This window comes from Lepisosteus oculatus, chromosome 4, assembly GCF_040954835.1.
Source record: "Lepisosteus oculatus isolate fLepOcu1 chromosome 4, fLepOcu1.hap2, whole genome shotgun sequence".
Classification (NCBI taxonomy): Eukaryota; Metazoa; Chordata; class Actinopteri; order Semionotiformes; family Lepisosteidae; genus Lepisosteus; species Lepisosteus oculatus.
In genome coordinates, this window is record NC_090699.1 from 56,055,773 (window position 1) to 56,072,272 (window position 16,500).

Consider the following 16,500-nt stretch of genomic DNA (forward strand, 5'->3'; position numbering starts at 1 on the left):
ATTTCACACCGCGTTTTCTCCCTGAAAACTTGTAAAGATGTACAGATATGCATTTGCAATCCTTTTCCCCTTTGACCACGAACTCAATTTGTGGCTGGTTTCTTCAGATTTCCCTTTACCCCTGACAGTTTGTGTTGCTTTATATCTGTACAAAACACTTGATGCTGCCAAACACCTTCAGGTATTAATGTTACCACCTGCATCTTTCATAGTGGCCTGCACACACTTTTATCAGAAATCTTCTGATGGCTTTCTCCACCCCTCCACCATTCCACATTAGTTAAACAGACACTTGTACAGTGAGCTGGCCAAATGACTCTGCAGAAACACAAGGTTTCTGGGGGAATATTTAGGCAGAAGTTAATTCTTGCTTTTTCATTATGCTCAATTAATTATGAGCTTTAGTCTTGCAACAAATCCCTCCTCTTAGTTTTGTTCCCATTGTTTGCAAGGATGCCTGAGAACCATATTCTTATTAAACTACAACAATATACCTGAACATTTTTTAAATACAAGCAGCCTCCTCTTTATTCAATTTCAAATCTACAAAAAAGAAAATGTAGTACGACCTAAAACTGTAGTAGATGAAGCAGACACACAGAAAAGAAGTACTTGCTTATGGAATTTATGAATAATTTACAACACTACATTTTACAGTACCAGGTGCCATACTGTAGATACTATGCTGCAATGCTGTTTTTTTTCACTAGTTCCCTATACAACAGAAATCTGATAAAAGCCAAAAATATTAATAGTGCACTTCAGAAACAATATATATACATAATGTATGCCACTGAAATCCCAAGTTTAAAAAAATGATTCTAAGTAGCATTCTATAAGTGCAGCTTTATAAAAATACAGGTAGTTTTTACATAAGCTACAGCTATGAAATGCAGTCCTTATTAAGCTAATCTACTGTACTTTATATCTTCAACTATAATATAACAATCCAACCAACTTGGCTAAATATAATGCCTTCTGAACCTTGAAAGGAATCTGGTTAATCATTGTGCTATGTTTATCTGAGGTCCTGTCTTTCCCTTTAAGGTAATGTGAGTGCAACAGGATGACAATGCATAGAGGGTAGACGTAAGAGTATTTGACAAGAAGCAAAATAAAGCTGATTTAAAAATAAACCGAGCACTTCCTCACTGTGTTGTTACTAACTGAACTAAAACACCTTATATACTGTACACGTTCAATTCACTTATGAAAAAAAATGCCATTCGGCAGGTGAGGGAAGATCAATATAACAGTTTTTTGTCGTCCTTGCATTGTTGTGACTGAAAATTGTCGCCATCTCCACTTTTAACAAAATCATTTCAACAGGAGCACTCGCACTTTTGAAAGAGATTGCCGATGTTCCCTTGCTTTGAAAACGCACGCAGGGCTTGCCTAACGAGACAAAGCAGTGTGCTGTCACTCCCTTGAGCTAAACTGGTAAACAAATAAAAATGGAATCGTAAAAAAACAAAACATCAGAAAAACGGGGTTGCTTTGCGACAATGACCTTTCTAAAGCATCAAGCGGTTTCTTTCTCTCCGCCATCACAACTCCAAAACGACCGATTAACACAGAGCAAAATCAATTCCCACAATTAGCAGATGGGTTTTGATCTGAATCACGAAATCAATTTAGTTGAAAGCGTGCTAAGGAGCTCAAACACAACAGCAAAGTTCAGCAAAAAACAGTTCTCGCAAAACGACCTTCAACATTCTTTCAATAAACTGCAGAAGTCCTGCACTCCTCAGCTAGTTTTTGTTCAGGAGACTATAGTGTTATTCCCTGAGCACCCCTCAGCCAGACAGCACTTGGGAACCTATTGATTTCTTCATTTTTGTGGTTGCAAGCAAAGCAATACTGTAACACATTCCACAGATTGACCCCTTAAATCTGGTGTGGGACGCTGGGATGCATGGATGAAAAAACGAACCCGTCCCCCCTAGATTTCTTACCTTTCTCCACCGACGTGATGCCCATGGACGGCTGGCCAAGATTGGCCTTCTTCTCCCACTTGCCCTCGTCGACATTGTAGGCCTCCACTGAGGACAGGGGGCTCTGCTCGGCGTCCATGCCCCCGATCACCAGCAGCCTCTTGCCCAGGGAGACGGCGGTGGCCCCTGCCCGGGCGGTGGGCAGGGCTGGCAGGGGAGCCCACGTCTGAGACGCCACATCCAGCACCTCCACCGTGTCCAGAGGCAGCCCTGTCTCGCTGCAGCCCCCCACCACATACAGCTGCCCCTCGTGGTATACCGGCGTGCAGTAGACCCGGCGGGTGGGCATCGGTGGGAACACTTCCCAGTACAGGGATTTGACACTGCTCACAGCCATCTCTGGCACCAGCAGCGCTCCTGGGAATGATGGCTACAGCCCATATTTTGTCATGGGATCATCAAGGAAAGCAGAGAATGGGGGAGAGGGTAAAAAAAACCAAATGTGGCTTGGCGTCCTGCGCTCAGTTTGCAGAAAACGTGCGCTCAAACCAATCTGCTGCATTACCTCTTCCACTACTGCTTGGGAAATTGTTTTTCAGCCTCTGTGACAGGTGTGCATTCCTTTCTTTTTTTTTTTCCGAAGGAGAACCAAGACACAAGAATGCAACCTCATGCGGGTTTCTGCTCATTAATTTGCTGGCAGCTCCCCCAGTCTGCCATGTATTTTCAGTTAAAAAGAAATATGAAAAGCAATGCGCTGAACTGATTCCGTGGGACACTACGAGGAAAAAGAGTAGCCATGTAAGTCCTGCAGTGCTTGCATTTCGTACATTCTCAGTCCGTTTATTTACAAGCCTGCTGGTTTAATGAGGATTACGATCCGATTTGAACTTGGAAATGAAAGGCCAAGTGACGATCAAAGTAGCCACTGCAAGGAAGCAGAATTAGCTGTGATCTCGAAAAAGAAAAGACCAGCAAACGTCAGACCAAATTATAAACATACCTTGCGTCCCCCACCGTAGTTGATCATATCACAAAACTTAAATTCTGAAGAAAAAACAATTCACAAATCTCCGCTGGAAAAACAAAGAACAGGGGTTTTTCAAAGCTTCGCACTCCAGCAAAATGATAGGAGCCTCGTATTCATACTAATAAGGTCATAGTCAATTCCTTTGTTGACAAACAATACTCAAAGTCAAAGCCAGTGCTTTTCTGGCAAAATAACCTTTCCACATGGAAAAGTCCCAGTGGTAAGGGATGCTATGAGGCAAACTCTCTGAAACAGAAAATTAAATTCCAGAATCAGTGACATTTCCAGACATTTACAAAAGCAATGTTATCTTTTGTAGGGCAATTAACCTGCATGTGACTTGCTAGAACACTGGACTTCCACGGTTCCAATCAATATGGCTTAACCCTGTCAGTATGCTCTTTGAGCCTCTAAGTAGAACACCGCATAGCTTTGGGAAAATGGCAGTGAAGAGGCTGAAAACTAACACCCCATAGACACTTCAAGGCAAGGAATGAGTTATTAAGTGTCACCATGTTAGCAAAGAGAAATCCTCTTGAAAACAGACAGGACCTCAGAGATATTACATCCACACTCCAGATTCCCTTCAGAGTATCAGTCTGTTCAGTTCAGGTAGATTCCTCATACCACTCCAAAAGGAAGTTATTTTAATTGAGCAATCCGTTTCATACGCATTTTTGCAGCAGGGGGCTGGCAAGAAAGACCTGAGGCACTTTTTGTCAGCAGTGGGGCATCAGACTATTAAGTACTACACAGAGACAACGTTAGGGTCATAGTAATGGAATATTTTGGGGGGGGCATTAGCTCTTATAAGCCTTCAAAAGCAATGATTAGGAAAAACTATGATCAGTAAACTTTGCAGGATTTTATCCTTGCGTCAAACTGCGACTGTGTTTTTTTGTGTCTGTGCAGGCTGGATCAAGGCTTATCATCCATGTCAGCTTTACCCACAAGCTGAACAACAAACAGCAGGTGAAATCCAAGATCAAAATGTGACTGTAATTGGATTCTGAGGATTCCTGCCTTAGCAGAGGGTGATGGGTCCCAAAAACACAGCAGGCCTGACCCTGTAGTAGACCCCAGAGAGACACTCAGGGAGTGTGCTGGACATGGCTGGATCCAAAACACAAGGAATGATGACTCTGGGACACAGAGAGGTGAACAGAAAGCAATGCCCTACACACAGAGAAATTCCTCTTGCCCAAGGCTGTTTCCAGATCCCCAGTCTTCAATCTTCAGCCAGAAGAAAACTGGAGAGATCAAGGAGCTGAGACTTTGACTAGCACCGTATTTAAGTTTGCTGGGTTCTGCCTGACTTTCTTGAAGGTTTCCTGCAGTTTGGTTCCACAGCGTACGACAGAATCCATGTAGCACATTGATTGGAAGAGGGGTTTCTCATGTCTCATTTTTGCCAGGCATTTTCAGGCTGTCTTCACTGCTTGGGTTTCTGAAAAAAAAAAGTGAAATACAAAAGGTTACATTCATAGCATGAGGAAGTGCAGTGTTTTTTCTTAAAAATGGCTGGAACATCTGAAGCATCAGGACATCTGACCGTATTTTATACAGGTAGGCAACAGATATTCACTGAATCACAGAACTGGGAAGATTCTGTAGCTATGGATCACTAATCACAAAATAAAAAAAAAACATTTTGCCATGCCTGCCACAGTTAATCTTTGAAGCAAAACCACTTGTTTGCCTCTAAATCATTCAATACTATAAGACAGAGTGCTGCTCTGGAATTAAGACACAAAAAATGAAACCCTGATCTGTCAGATGCATCTGACAGAGAAACTGAACTCAGAAGTGTTGCACTACTGAGCTACAATGTAATAAGCAAGAAGAAAAAAATAAAGTTCACTCAAACTCCGTTGGCAAAATCTGCTTGGCTTGCAAATCTATTCAAAAGGAGACACAGTTCTCCTTTGAAGAGGGCTGAATTTAAATCATGAAGCACAGTGTAAGACAAATGCAGATACTATGTCTTTGGCAATATCTTGAAAAATAATCAGAATCATGACTTGATATATGCATTAAAAGAGCTCTCAGTGGCATTCCACATAATATTCATTTACAACAGGGAACTTTAAAACATAAGGTAATTTAAGGATATCAAGAACACCTGCCTTAAATTCCAATCTCTCTCACGCAGCTCATTCCAATAATCTCGCCCACTATGCATCAGTACAGGTGGAGTTTCCCTGGAGCCTCCTTCCAACATTGGAAGAGATTCCGTGTTTACAGGTAATGTAGTTTGACTTATGTCAAGATGGCTTTTCATAACTCCAGCCTCCGTTTATTATGGTTGTAGCCAGCAGGGAAACAAATTACTGCTTGTTGACTTCCGCTAGGCTCATTATAGTATTCATAACATTAAGGACTAGTTTATATCAAATGCATTGTCCTGCTGTTTCACCATCTTTCTTTATTGTTCCAGGTCATGCTGCACTGCTATGAGTGCATGCTCACCAGGAATTCTAGCAGAAACAAAATTGTGAAAATATATCTTAAAGCTGTATGACTAGATGAATGTGGAGATCTTCAGAGGTCTTTGCACAGGCCTTTTCACCAATGTGCATCACAGCTTTACTTCCAACACATACTAATAAAGGCTAAAAATTGTGAAAACGAGTGTGATGTGAATTAAAATTAAAATGTCAATATAATCTAGTCAGAGCAGAAAACCGCAGAGCAGGAACCTCACCAAATCTGGACATCAGTGATTTGTTGATTGTCACAAATCACTGTTGACAGGACCAGCTGAATTTGAAAATTATTCTACAATGAGGAGACAATAAAATGTAATCATAATCAAAGATCGAGATACTCCAAACAAAGTAAGAATCCTAGGCTATCTGTGGAGCCCCATGACAACTGTATTGAAACACTGCTGTGAGTTTAAATTTTTCAATTGTTCTTTTAACTATCGCCACTTTTCTAATTACAGGAATGAGACAATTACCCATGCTAAAGCTGTACATTAATATTCCAGAGCACTGCTTAAAGTGAATAACAATGAAATCAATTATCCCACAGACATGTTTACTCACTGGTCTTAGTCACTGATGCTTGGTTTATCCTAACCCCCTCTCCTCTCTTCAAAAACCATCCTGTCCCTCATCTACAAAGGCCAAAAAGGCACTCATCCAAAGACTTATTTATCAATAAGACTACATTAGCTAATTATAAAGTGTCATTCAATCCGAAATTCTAAAGCCACTGATTTCCAGAATTCATCTAGGAGCAACATCCAGGTGCTGCCCGTTCTTGTTGTGCAGCACTGTGAGCTGTGATACATAAAAAAAACAATGTTACCAGTTTCAAATGAGTTAAGTATTAAGTGAAAAACACAAATACATTATTAAAAGAATTCAATAATGCAGGTTCTGTACGGCTCTACAATTACATTTCTAGACTAGATTTGCAGATAAATGAAGGGCTTCTGAAAATCCATAACACTTTTTTGGCATTCAGAAAATATACAGCTAATTCCGTAAGACTTATTTATAATAGACTCTTAAGGAAGGGAAATTATGTGCCAGGAAAGGAAAAGGTGACTGAACATTTTTGTAACTGCATACAGTTCAGTCTGTAAACCTACAGAAATCATATACAGTATATACTGTACATAGTATTGATATGAGCAAAAAACAAGTCAAATATTCACATATTGTGTTTGCCTTTGAGCAAAACACAATGTACAAATTTTCCTGAAAACAGATGAAGGAAACAGGTGCTTAACCCAGATGTTCATTTTAATTTGACTTTACTCTAAATTGGTCTCTCTGTGCTGAGACTTAAAAACTTAAACTGTATGTCTTAAGGAGTCATAATACATCCATGGAGGATTTCTAGTGAATAATAACCTCAGAAGAAAGAATAAGATGGAATGTCATATGAATTATGCATTAGAGAGCATCACATAAATAAAATGATAAATAAGGAACATTAATAGCCTATTTCAGGTTTTGCGCTTCTAGAGCAGTGGATTATGCTGGTGATGTATTGTATTACAATCAATCTAACAACCAGTTTCGAAATGTACTGGTTTGCTACAGTACCCCAAAAGGGGTTACTGGTGTTGCTACTGGAAAAAAAAAGGAAAATCCTAAAACCTTGGAATTAGGTGACTGTTAGAAGCTTGGGTGTCCTACAGAAAAAGCCAGTCTGGTGCAAAATGAAGCTGAAATCCACCCAGCAAAAAACAGGATATACTGTATAACTGCTGCATGCTGCTCATGCGCTGTTTCAATCTTGGCAAGAACAGTTTGCATTTTTCAGTGCTTTACTTCCAAAACTTGCTGAGCAAGCAAGGCAAAATACCCCCCGTGCAACTCTGCAGAAAAACAGAGCAAGCATTATTTGGTCTTTACGGAAAATAGAAAAACGATGGTCCTTTTCTGTTATTCTAGCTTTAACCCCCAAACAACCCACAAAAATGACTTTACAGACTTTGACAGTAGTGAAGAAGGAAAATTGGTCATTTTGTTAAATACTCCTCATGCAAAACACTTCCAAAGATCTACAGGGGAGTCCTGGATTAAAAACAATCAAGGTATGGGGAGCAATGAAGTGGAAAAGAAGATAGTTTCATTCGATGGAATTATTAGTAAAAAAAATGCCTTTGTTCTCTTAAATGAGAAAACAGCAGGATCTATGCTCCTTAGAGGTAATTTAAAGGAAAACTCTATTTATTTTCTGTTTTATGTCTCTGAAATATTTGTTCAAAAATATATCTCACCCAGGTGGGTGCTGAATGTTTGAGTGAATAAAATGGGCCCTTTTTAATATGTTTTAGGAATAGTAATGAGAGTATCATTATTATTATTATTATTAACAATAACAATGGGTGGCACAGTGTTTAGCATTGCTGCTTTGCAGTGCTGGGGTTCTGGGTTTCCTCTGGGTGTTCCAGTTTCCTCCCACAGTCCAAAAAATATACTGGTAGTTTGATTGGCTTCTGGGAAAATCGACCCTGATGTGAGCATGTGTTCCAGTGTGCCCTGTGATGGACTGGCTTCCCATCCAAGGCGTATCCTGCCTTGTGCCTGTTGCTTGCTTGTTGGAATAGGCTCTGGCATTAAAAAAGCGGTTAGAAGATGGATGGATTATCATTTCAAAGTGGATGGTTCTTACTTTTTGATTTGCGTTTATGTCAGAAAAAGAGAGCTTAAAAGGTCTTGTTGCTACTTTGTTTAAAAACAGTACATTTTTTTTTATAATTCGGCTTCGACTTTTATTTTCAAACCATGTTTTGCTTTTTAGCAGGAATCATGTTAACAATTTATAATATATCTTACCTGACAACTACAGAGACAAGTTTGAAAAGGGTTCCCGTTTGCCTTAGGATCATATATCATGTAGAGATCTGGCAAACCAGGAATTTGATTTACACTACATGGTGCTGTGCCTTCGCTTCACATAAGGCAAAAGTGCTTATACATTGTGCAGATGAGATCAGCAGTTCTGTGGGACTACAGCCAACCACAATTCTTGTACAGCTGGGCTCATCACTAGAAGTGCAATCAACTGAGCACATTTGGGATATCCTTGACAGACTGCTTAGAAGCATCCCAAGGAAACAGCTTCTCAGGCCAGGCTCATACACAGTCTATATGCCAGGAATGGGCTGCAAGCCTGCAGACAGACATCACCGATCTTGTACGTGAGAGATATAAATTCACCGCTGCATGTGATGAAAAGGAAAGCATGAAATCCCTAAGTTATGATAATTTTGTGCACATTCCCACGATGGTCAGTGTTTGCTCAGAAAGCTTAGTGATATAGTTACCGCTGTTTCTGTATGGGTGTTGAAAGGAAGTTTCTCAATAATCGCAAACAATCACAGATCATTTAGTGTGGCCCTAACATCCAATTCCAGCAGCACAGAACTAGACTTGAGATTGTGTACTAAACTCATGTCCTGTGAGATTCAGGCATGCATTTGTGCTACTTACAGTCTGTTCATATATATTATGAATTACCAAGGGGTTTTGCTCATGTGTGTTTGAGCTGGAATGTGGATTGTTAACTTAAAGGAGAAAAGGTTGTGAACAGAGACAGTTTTGTGGTACCTTTCTGGTCTGACATCTTGCAGAAGTCAGATGTTTGCACTCAGCTCATGTATTTGCTCTGATATACAGAACACCACACTTCCCATACAGACTCCATCTCCCTTAGAGAGAAGTACATACAGAACCACATTCCTTAAGTGGTTAAAATATCATCAGGAAAGAAGGCTTTTGGCAAAGCAAGGACTGTCATGTTTTAGCCCAGAGCACTGCAAGTTCCATCTAAGTGTCCCAGGAGTTCAACATGCACAGTCACACCTGTCGAGCTAAGACTATGTCTCCTCTTCCTCCAGAGATCCTCTAATGGAATTCCTCTGGGATGCTTGCCAAGAGTTATCGGTCTCATGCTAGCCTGATCTTGTAGCCTTTTAATTATGCAGCTGAAGAAGAAAATAGGAAAACTGAAGAATCAGGCATTTATGGCATTGATATTCTCCCAAAGTAACTAGAGACACATTCAGCTAAGCTTGATTTAAGGCCTAAAACTGTTACGGGAGACCTGCAATGTTCGATAAAAGCTTTCCACGGCATCCATTTGCCTTCCATTACAGCAGAGCTACATGTGCAATCAGAATGGCAGTTTCCAAGGAGCAGCCTTTTTTTATCTTCCAGTGTTTGGAAATATTTATTATCCTGCAAAGATACATCATAAGAAATGAAGTGAAACTTATCATTGCACTCAAGAGATGAGAAGACGCTGGTCATCAAATTTAAACTGTGATAAGCCTTGTCAGTACTTTAAATGTGAGACTTGCAGGTCATTGGTGTATTAAATCCAGTGTTTGTATTGAGAGTGTTAGGAAGCTATATGTGCATTGCCTGTTTCACATTTCTGAGGGTATGTAATGCATGTGTTGGTTCAGATGAAAACTACGTTTATACTGAGGAAAGTAATACTTTAGGGATTCCCAACACTGGTCCTGGGAAAACACTGTCTGTTGTTTCCATTGCAGCTGAGCTCTCAGTTTTCAGTGCTCAGTGATGATTTAATTGATCTGCTTGCTTGCTTAGACTTTAATCAAACTTATTTCTTCTGCCAGTCCTGAGTATCAAGAATTCCCTACTGCAAGAGTGCCATTTCCAACTTCAGCACACAGAATTTCAAGCAGTCCCTCCTCATCCTGCTTCCTGACTAAACAGCCCTTACATGTTGGTCAATTAATCATGAACAAACTCATCTGAGAATAACACTGTATCAGACACGCACTGAGTGTTTCATCTTTCTACAGAAGTCCAGTTGAATACATATCAGTCCATACTCCTGAATGAAGGCAGTTCTGAAACTCAGAAATTGGTACAGGCTTGATCCCAATTACAAATCCCTTGACCTTTTAAGACCCGAAAGCAAATTTACAAATGTGCCACAAACTGAAAACTACAATCAATTAGCCTGTGATTAAGAACACAGCTGGGATCAAAACAGAGTTCCTCCAGGACCAAGACCAGGAATCTAGCTAGACTTGAATGACACAGGGCTTTACCAAAACTATAAAGCTGAGGCCAAAGGAGGAGGCAGCCCAAGTCTGTCACCTGCAGGAAGATTTTGTCCACTCTAGCAGAGCAGAGGACGAACGTGAATTGACACCTCTCTGTAACTGTCCCAAAAGTACACTATTCCCACACTGCAGGGTGTCATGAACAGGCTGGGAGACTTAAAGTAAACACATCAACACTGGTGTCTCTTCACTGGGTAACTGCAACACCTGGCAATAATGCCTTTTAATGAACATGGTCCATTACACTTTCAACACTAGGTCATTTCATTCAGGAATGAAGGCTTGTTTAACAGAATGCCTACACTTCATTTCCCCAGTGCTTTGGCTCCAGAGTGCATTGTACATTTGTATGTCAGGGCTGCTACAAAGCTTGTATAAATATTTGCAGCTTCTACCCTGACTCCAATGGTTATTGAGAACAGTTCCCTCTCCCCTTCGCACTGACAAAATTGGAAATTACTCTGAAAAACACAAGCAGGAAAATACAATGCAGAGCTACATGAAATAGATAAACTTTACATAAAAGTCTGAAAATTATTTTGTGGGATTTTCATGTCTCATATTATGACTTCTTGAAAACACAATTCATTTTTAACTTCCATCATACTCATTAACTTTGCAACAGAATTATATGGATAGGAATTCAACAGCAACCTACTGTATGAACAGGCAATTATTTTTCATAATTTAGAACAATTAGATAGCAATTGACAATTGAGAGCCCAGCAAGGGTTAAGTGAGTTGGATATGGAACAATTCATCACTTCAATTGAAGAGCAGCTACAGAAATGGATCATATCTTCAGAAAGGGCTGTCAACAGGAATGTCACATTTACAGATACAAACTGCAATTACATTTGAAGGTGAAGAATTTAAATTGAATCCATGGTGAAAAGGTCATGATAAGCCATTTGATTTGTTGGGAAAAATTTTCAAATGATACTTTGATTAATGAAAACAAAATGCTCAAGCACAGACACAACTCAAACCACAAAGACCTAAAACAGAGGAAGAATTAGTCTGCATGAACAATCAAGTGGAGTTAAGAGGCCTATGTTAAAAATGGCGAAGTCTTGAACTGGAATTAAATTTCAGGACAGAAATTAAAACTGGTACCATAATTAGTCCAGCCATATTCTCTTTCACGTAAGCAAACGGCAGTTATCTCCAGGCACATAATACTTTAGAGTGTGTGGCTCGCTACATTGCAGCAAGGATAGGTTAATGAGGAAATTATTCTCGATGGCTGTGAAAGATATTCACTAACCTTCATTGCTTTCTGGACACCAAATTATATTCTGATAATCCCATGTAGCACAGAGCTGCACTGAGGAAAATCTTAATTTCAGTGTGAAACTGGATTTTTGAAGATGTTCACCACACATCCATCTTCCCCAGCAAAGAGTTTAAGTTCCTTTCATCGACAGTATTTTCTGTCAGCCTCTAAAGGCTCTGATCCACCTTTCCTATTGTACTGGATTCTTGCTTGAGTTTTGTTCTTCCTTCTTTATCTCACCGTTTGTGTATTTTGTCACATACACTGAAATCAAACAGCTCACCACTCACCTGCACAAGAAAGCCCAGCTCAGGCTACTTCTGAAGGAAGATTCTGTTTTAGAATGTTACTTAGGTGGGTGGGAATAACTCCTGTTGCACCTGATTGTCAGTTAATGTGTGGAGAGGAGACTGTGGATAGGCCCCAAACAAAACATGACCTCACTTGACTTGTTAAGATCAGTGACTATCAGTGACTATTCCAAGCAACAAGCAATCATCTCTGCCCTTTCAACACATTACAGAAAGGTCTGGATTGTGAAATATCAAATGTATGATAATGAAAATATACTGATGCCACAGTATATTTTGGCAAGTTTCAGTTTGACATACATTGTACTGTCACATTTTCTTACACATCTTTGTGTGAAGTGTATTGTAATGTAAACTTAAAGGGTACATTTTTAACCTTTACAGACTAGGAATCCATTATACCAGGATGCTAACATCTCTTGGTGTTATTCTGAAATTTCCACAATATTTAATATCCCGTACAACCTAACTGTAAACTGTGAACACTGCAGTGTTTTAAACTGGTAACTGACATCTTGCTATCACTGGCCAACGTTTAAGAAAGAGACTAAAAAAGAAAGGGAAAATGTTGCAAAAGCAAAATGTAGTCCGAGTCTCGCTCTTAGCCAAGACTGAAAAAACTGTACAAATGAGTTTCTCATATATGCAGCTAAAGTGAAGCCAGAGTGTATTAAGAGTCAGCAAAAGTATGCATAATACTAAACAGCAATTTAGTTCACGCATGTACAAATCCCATTTATATACAGTATTATACAAGAAATATTTTGCTGATTACAGAAAAACTACAGTTTTTACCCTAGTTTCTTCAGGACTATAAAACAGCACAATTCAAAAAGGAATCGATCCTGAACACTACTGTATGTCACAAACCACTGGAAGAACTGTAATGTGGCAGTTTCTGTTACAGGTGATTGCACAAATGCTGATGGCCAATGGCGAGTAAAGCATTGTTTGTAGATAATGCACTCCTACCATATGTGTACCACATGTGGTTATGAGGTTTTATTAGCAGATTAATTTTTAACCTGCAGAACGTCAATCAGTCTGTTCTCACTGAAATGAGCACAAAGTGCTCAAAGCACCATGGGAATACTACACAGATGGACACATCCATGTACACATTCAGGGTAAAAGGTAAAAAACAGTGGAAATGTAGGTCAGAGCCAAAGACGTAAGAGCATTCTGGTCAGAAACAAGCCTAATATGACTGCACAGATCAAGCTAATGGATCTGCTTCAGAAGACTCAAGATAACAAAAACAATTGAATTATGAGATGCTTTGCTAACCTTTCACTGAAAGTCTACTTTCAAGCACATCTATCAGTAAAGATGGGCTTTGTGCTGAGGCTCTCTCAAGCAATTTCCTGAATAAGAAGCCTTTGAAGAGCAGCTCGAAGAAAGCATTTATGCATCATTATGTACAGCAGCTCATCTTTTACTCATTGCTCAAGCCTCACAGCAGCTCAATGGAAATTCATTACATTCATCAGTTCCACCTACCAATTAACTGGAAAGCCCTCATTTCTTCAAATTTGTAGTTTAAATAAAGAAAACCTTTAAGATAACATTATAATCTCAAAGTGCACACCACTGTCTGAACAAACAGGTATAAAAGTTCACTTCTCAGCACTTTTATCTTTTTAAGCATTCTAATAAAACTTGATGTGATGTTAAACCGGCTAAGGTATTTGAAAAATCTTCCACACACATAGACATCATCCCTAAGAAAGTTTATCAGGATAAACTTTCAATGTTTCCACAGCGTGTTTATAAATATTGAGATCACTGCTCTGCAGTGGTTTTCCATTTCTGTTATTAATTTCCCCTACGTTCTTTCTGCTTGACATTTTCATTGTGCCACAGTACGTTAGTCTGCTTTTACCACGTTGTACCACAGTGAAGTTTTCCAATGCTGAATTTACACACCATGATGTAAAAGGGCAAGGCAAAGTATTATTTATCATTCCTATTTAAAGTGTTATCAGCTCTGTTCAAAAGAATAGGAACTAGGATTAATCATTATAGATTTGTATCTGTTTGTTAATGCGATGGAGAAAAACTGATGGAAAACTAACAGTGAAGAAACAAAGTGAAGACTGGAAACTTTATTTTACATTATCAAATTTCACCACCGAAACTCACTGATACAGGTAGCTTAATACGGAAATGCTCAACATGATTAGTTAAAACGTTTTGATACTGGTACGCTCCAAGATCACCGATAATGACCGGCTATTAGGGGAGGTCAGTCCACAAGAACCTTCGGCTACAGCGCACACATACAAGGAAAGCACCTCTCGGGTCAAAAGTAGTGCAGTTATAGGGGAGGCAAATTTGCTCAAAAACCGCTGATCTTTATGCGGATTACTGGTAAGGGGCATGCAGCCTTTCCACAGACGCAGGATCTCGCTTGCATCCGATTAAAAAATACGACATCCCGGTAAACAAGCCTGCGTATCTTTTAAGACTGAAACAAAAATTAATAATAAATATATAAAGATAGGGCAGTGAACATCGATATACTGTACAGTCAAGTCGCGCGATTTACAGCACCGCGTTCTTCTCCTGGAACAAACAACTACTGTATATGCGCAACCTATAGATAATACTCGGTATACCCAATAAGCGAGTTGAGTGATAATCATGGAGTGATATTCGATGATATACAAGACTGTTTCTGGAGTTGGCATTCTAATAGTAATTCAATTAAACGGTAAGTGCCTCGGTGTCGATAGAATACGAAATTGTGATTAATATTAGCAGAGATGAAGATGGTTTATCTACGTACCGAAATGACGCTATCTAGTTGTACATGCAAATTAAAAGAAATGCATGTCTTGTGTCTTAAAAAAGGCGAGCTGCCGTATTTGTGTTATGTGTTAAGGTTTTACCTCCTAGAGAGTTTAAATGACAGCATAGCCAGGTGTTCTCGAAACGCAATCTTACCTGCACACTACACAGCCTCTCTAACAGCAAACTTTAAAGTCCAATAAAAGGATTTAGCAACTTAAAGATATGGAAGTTGCAAAGCAACTGTTTACTAATACCTTCCTCGCTTCTTCTTTCTTCGGTTTGTATCCTCGAAAATAAAAGTGAAATTCTCTCAAGATCTTGCGAAGTCTTCAGGCATAATTAACTCCTTTCGCGAAACACTTCTCCTCGAAGAGTGCGAGTTTCTGTTAATTCTTCCTCTGCTCAGCTGCCTATGCAGGGACTCACGGGTTTGAAAGCTTTCATTGGTTTACCATTGATCTCTCCCCTCCTTCGGTTTTTAAATCGCTCCTGGGCGGTGTGCGCTCTCCATCTTTCTCCTGCCGTTGCCAGTAATTCTGACAAATTCTCGGTGTATCTTTTTTCCCCGCACGCCCCACCTCTGTACCTACCTCTCAGAGGCACTGGGAGTTAACAGAAATAAAATAACATCCCACGTCGTTAATGCAAATGCTCTGAGTGTTTAAAAATCTATTGAGCCCTGTTTAATCGAAAGCAAGACATTTGTTCCTGACCCAAATCGTTTAACCCTTTTTAGTTTTCTTAATACGGTCTATGGGTCTGTAGTGATGTGCAATATATTCTCCTTTATCCCGAGATATTACAAGAGGGGCAGGATCAATAATAATTAGCATTATCCACCACAGTACAGTACGTTACATTTAAACTGGCTTTATAATGAGAGGGAGGGAAAAAACTTTTCTTATAATTACAGTCTTGGGTGATTTCCGGAATTCTGAAAGGAAATAAATATTTAACAACTCAGATCACACTGGAGACTGCATTGCTGACCTTAGAAGACGGGAGATCCCGCTTCTCTTTGATTTATGCAGTTAGCATTGCTGTTAGATACCAAAAGCACTTCAAAGACCTCGACGCAGGACGCTCAAGGATCCAAAGCTTCTGATGGGAGATTAAAAAGACTTCAATTAGTGGAGAAGCCATGAATGTCCACAAGGAAGACCTCGGGCTGAAGAATAGGAATATTATGTGCATCAGGATAAAAATAAAACCGCTTGAGGTCACATGGGACGTTCTACTTAATAATCGAAAAAAAAAACTGTACAAATTACAGTGCAGAAGTCACATCCTACTACAGACAACACAAAACCCCCAAAATACTGAACTATAAATTGCATACAATGAAAAAGGTACAGCAATCACTTAATATCCATATGAACATTACTTAAAACTTTGTTGCCTATTTTAAATTGAAAGAAGCACTAGAACCTTAAGAATTTTCTGATCGGCCTTGACCTGAAATTCCTTCATTGGAAAGTGCGCTAAAAACATTTTATTCTCAGTTTAATCTCTTACTGCATTCTAAAAGAGTCAGCAGCTATTGTACACCTGCAGTCTCCATACTTATTGGGTGGACATCAAAGGCAGAA

General features: G+C 39.5%; 1 protein-coding gene across 1 annotated transcript in view; it reads right to left on the reverse strand.

Moving 5' to 3' along the window:
• Positions 1-15,549, reverse strand: part of klhdc8b (kelch domain containing 8B) — a 94,580-nt gene extending 79,031 nt beyond the window's left edge. Inside the window, exons 1-2 of the mRNA XM_015348005.2 lie at positions 15,166-15,549; positions 1,956-4,411 (exon numbers count right to left, since the gene is read on the reverse strand). Coding sequence (XP_015203491.1) covers positions 1,956-2,331 — 376 coding nt within the window. The 5' untranslated portion in view covers positions 2,332-4,411; positions 15,166-15,549. The remainder of the gene's footprint in view (positions 1-1,955; positions 4,412-15,165) is intronic.
• Between the last annotated feature and the right edge of the window lie 951 nt (positions 15,550-16,500).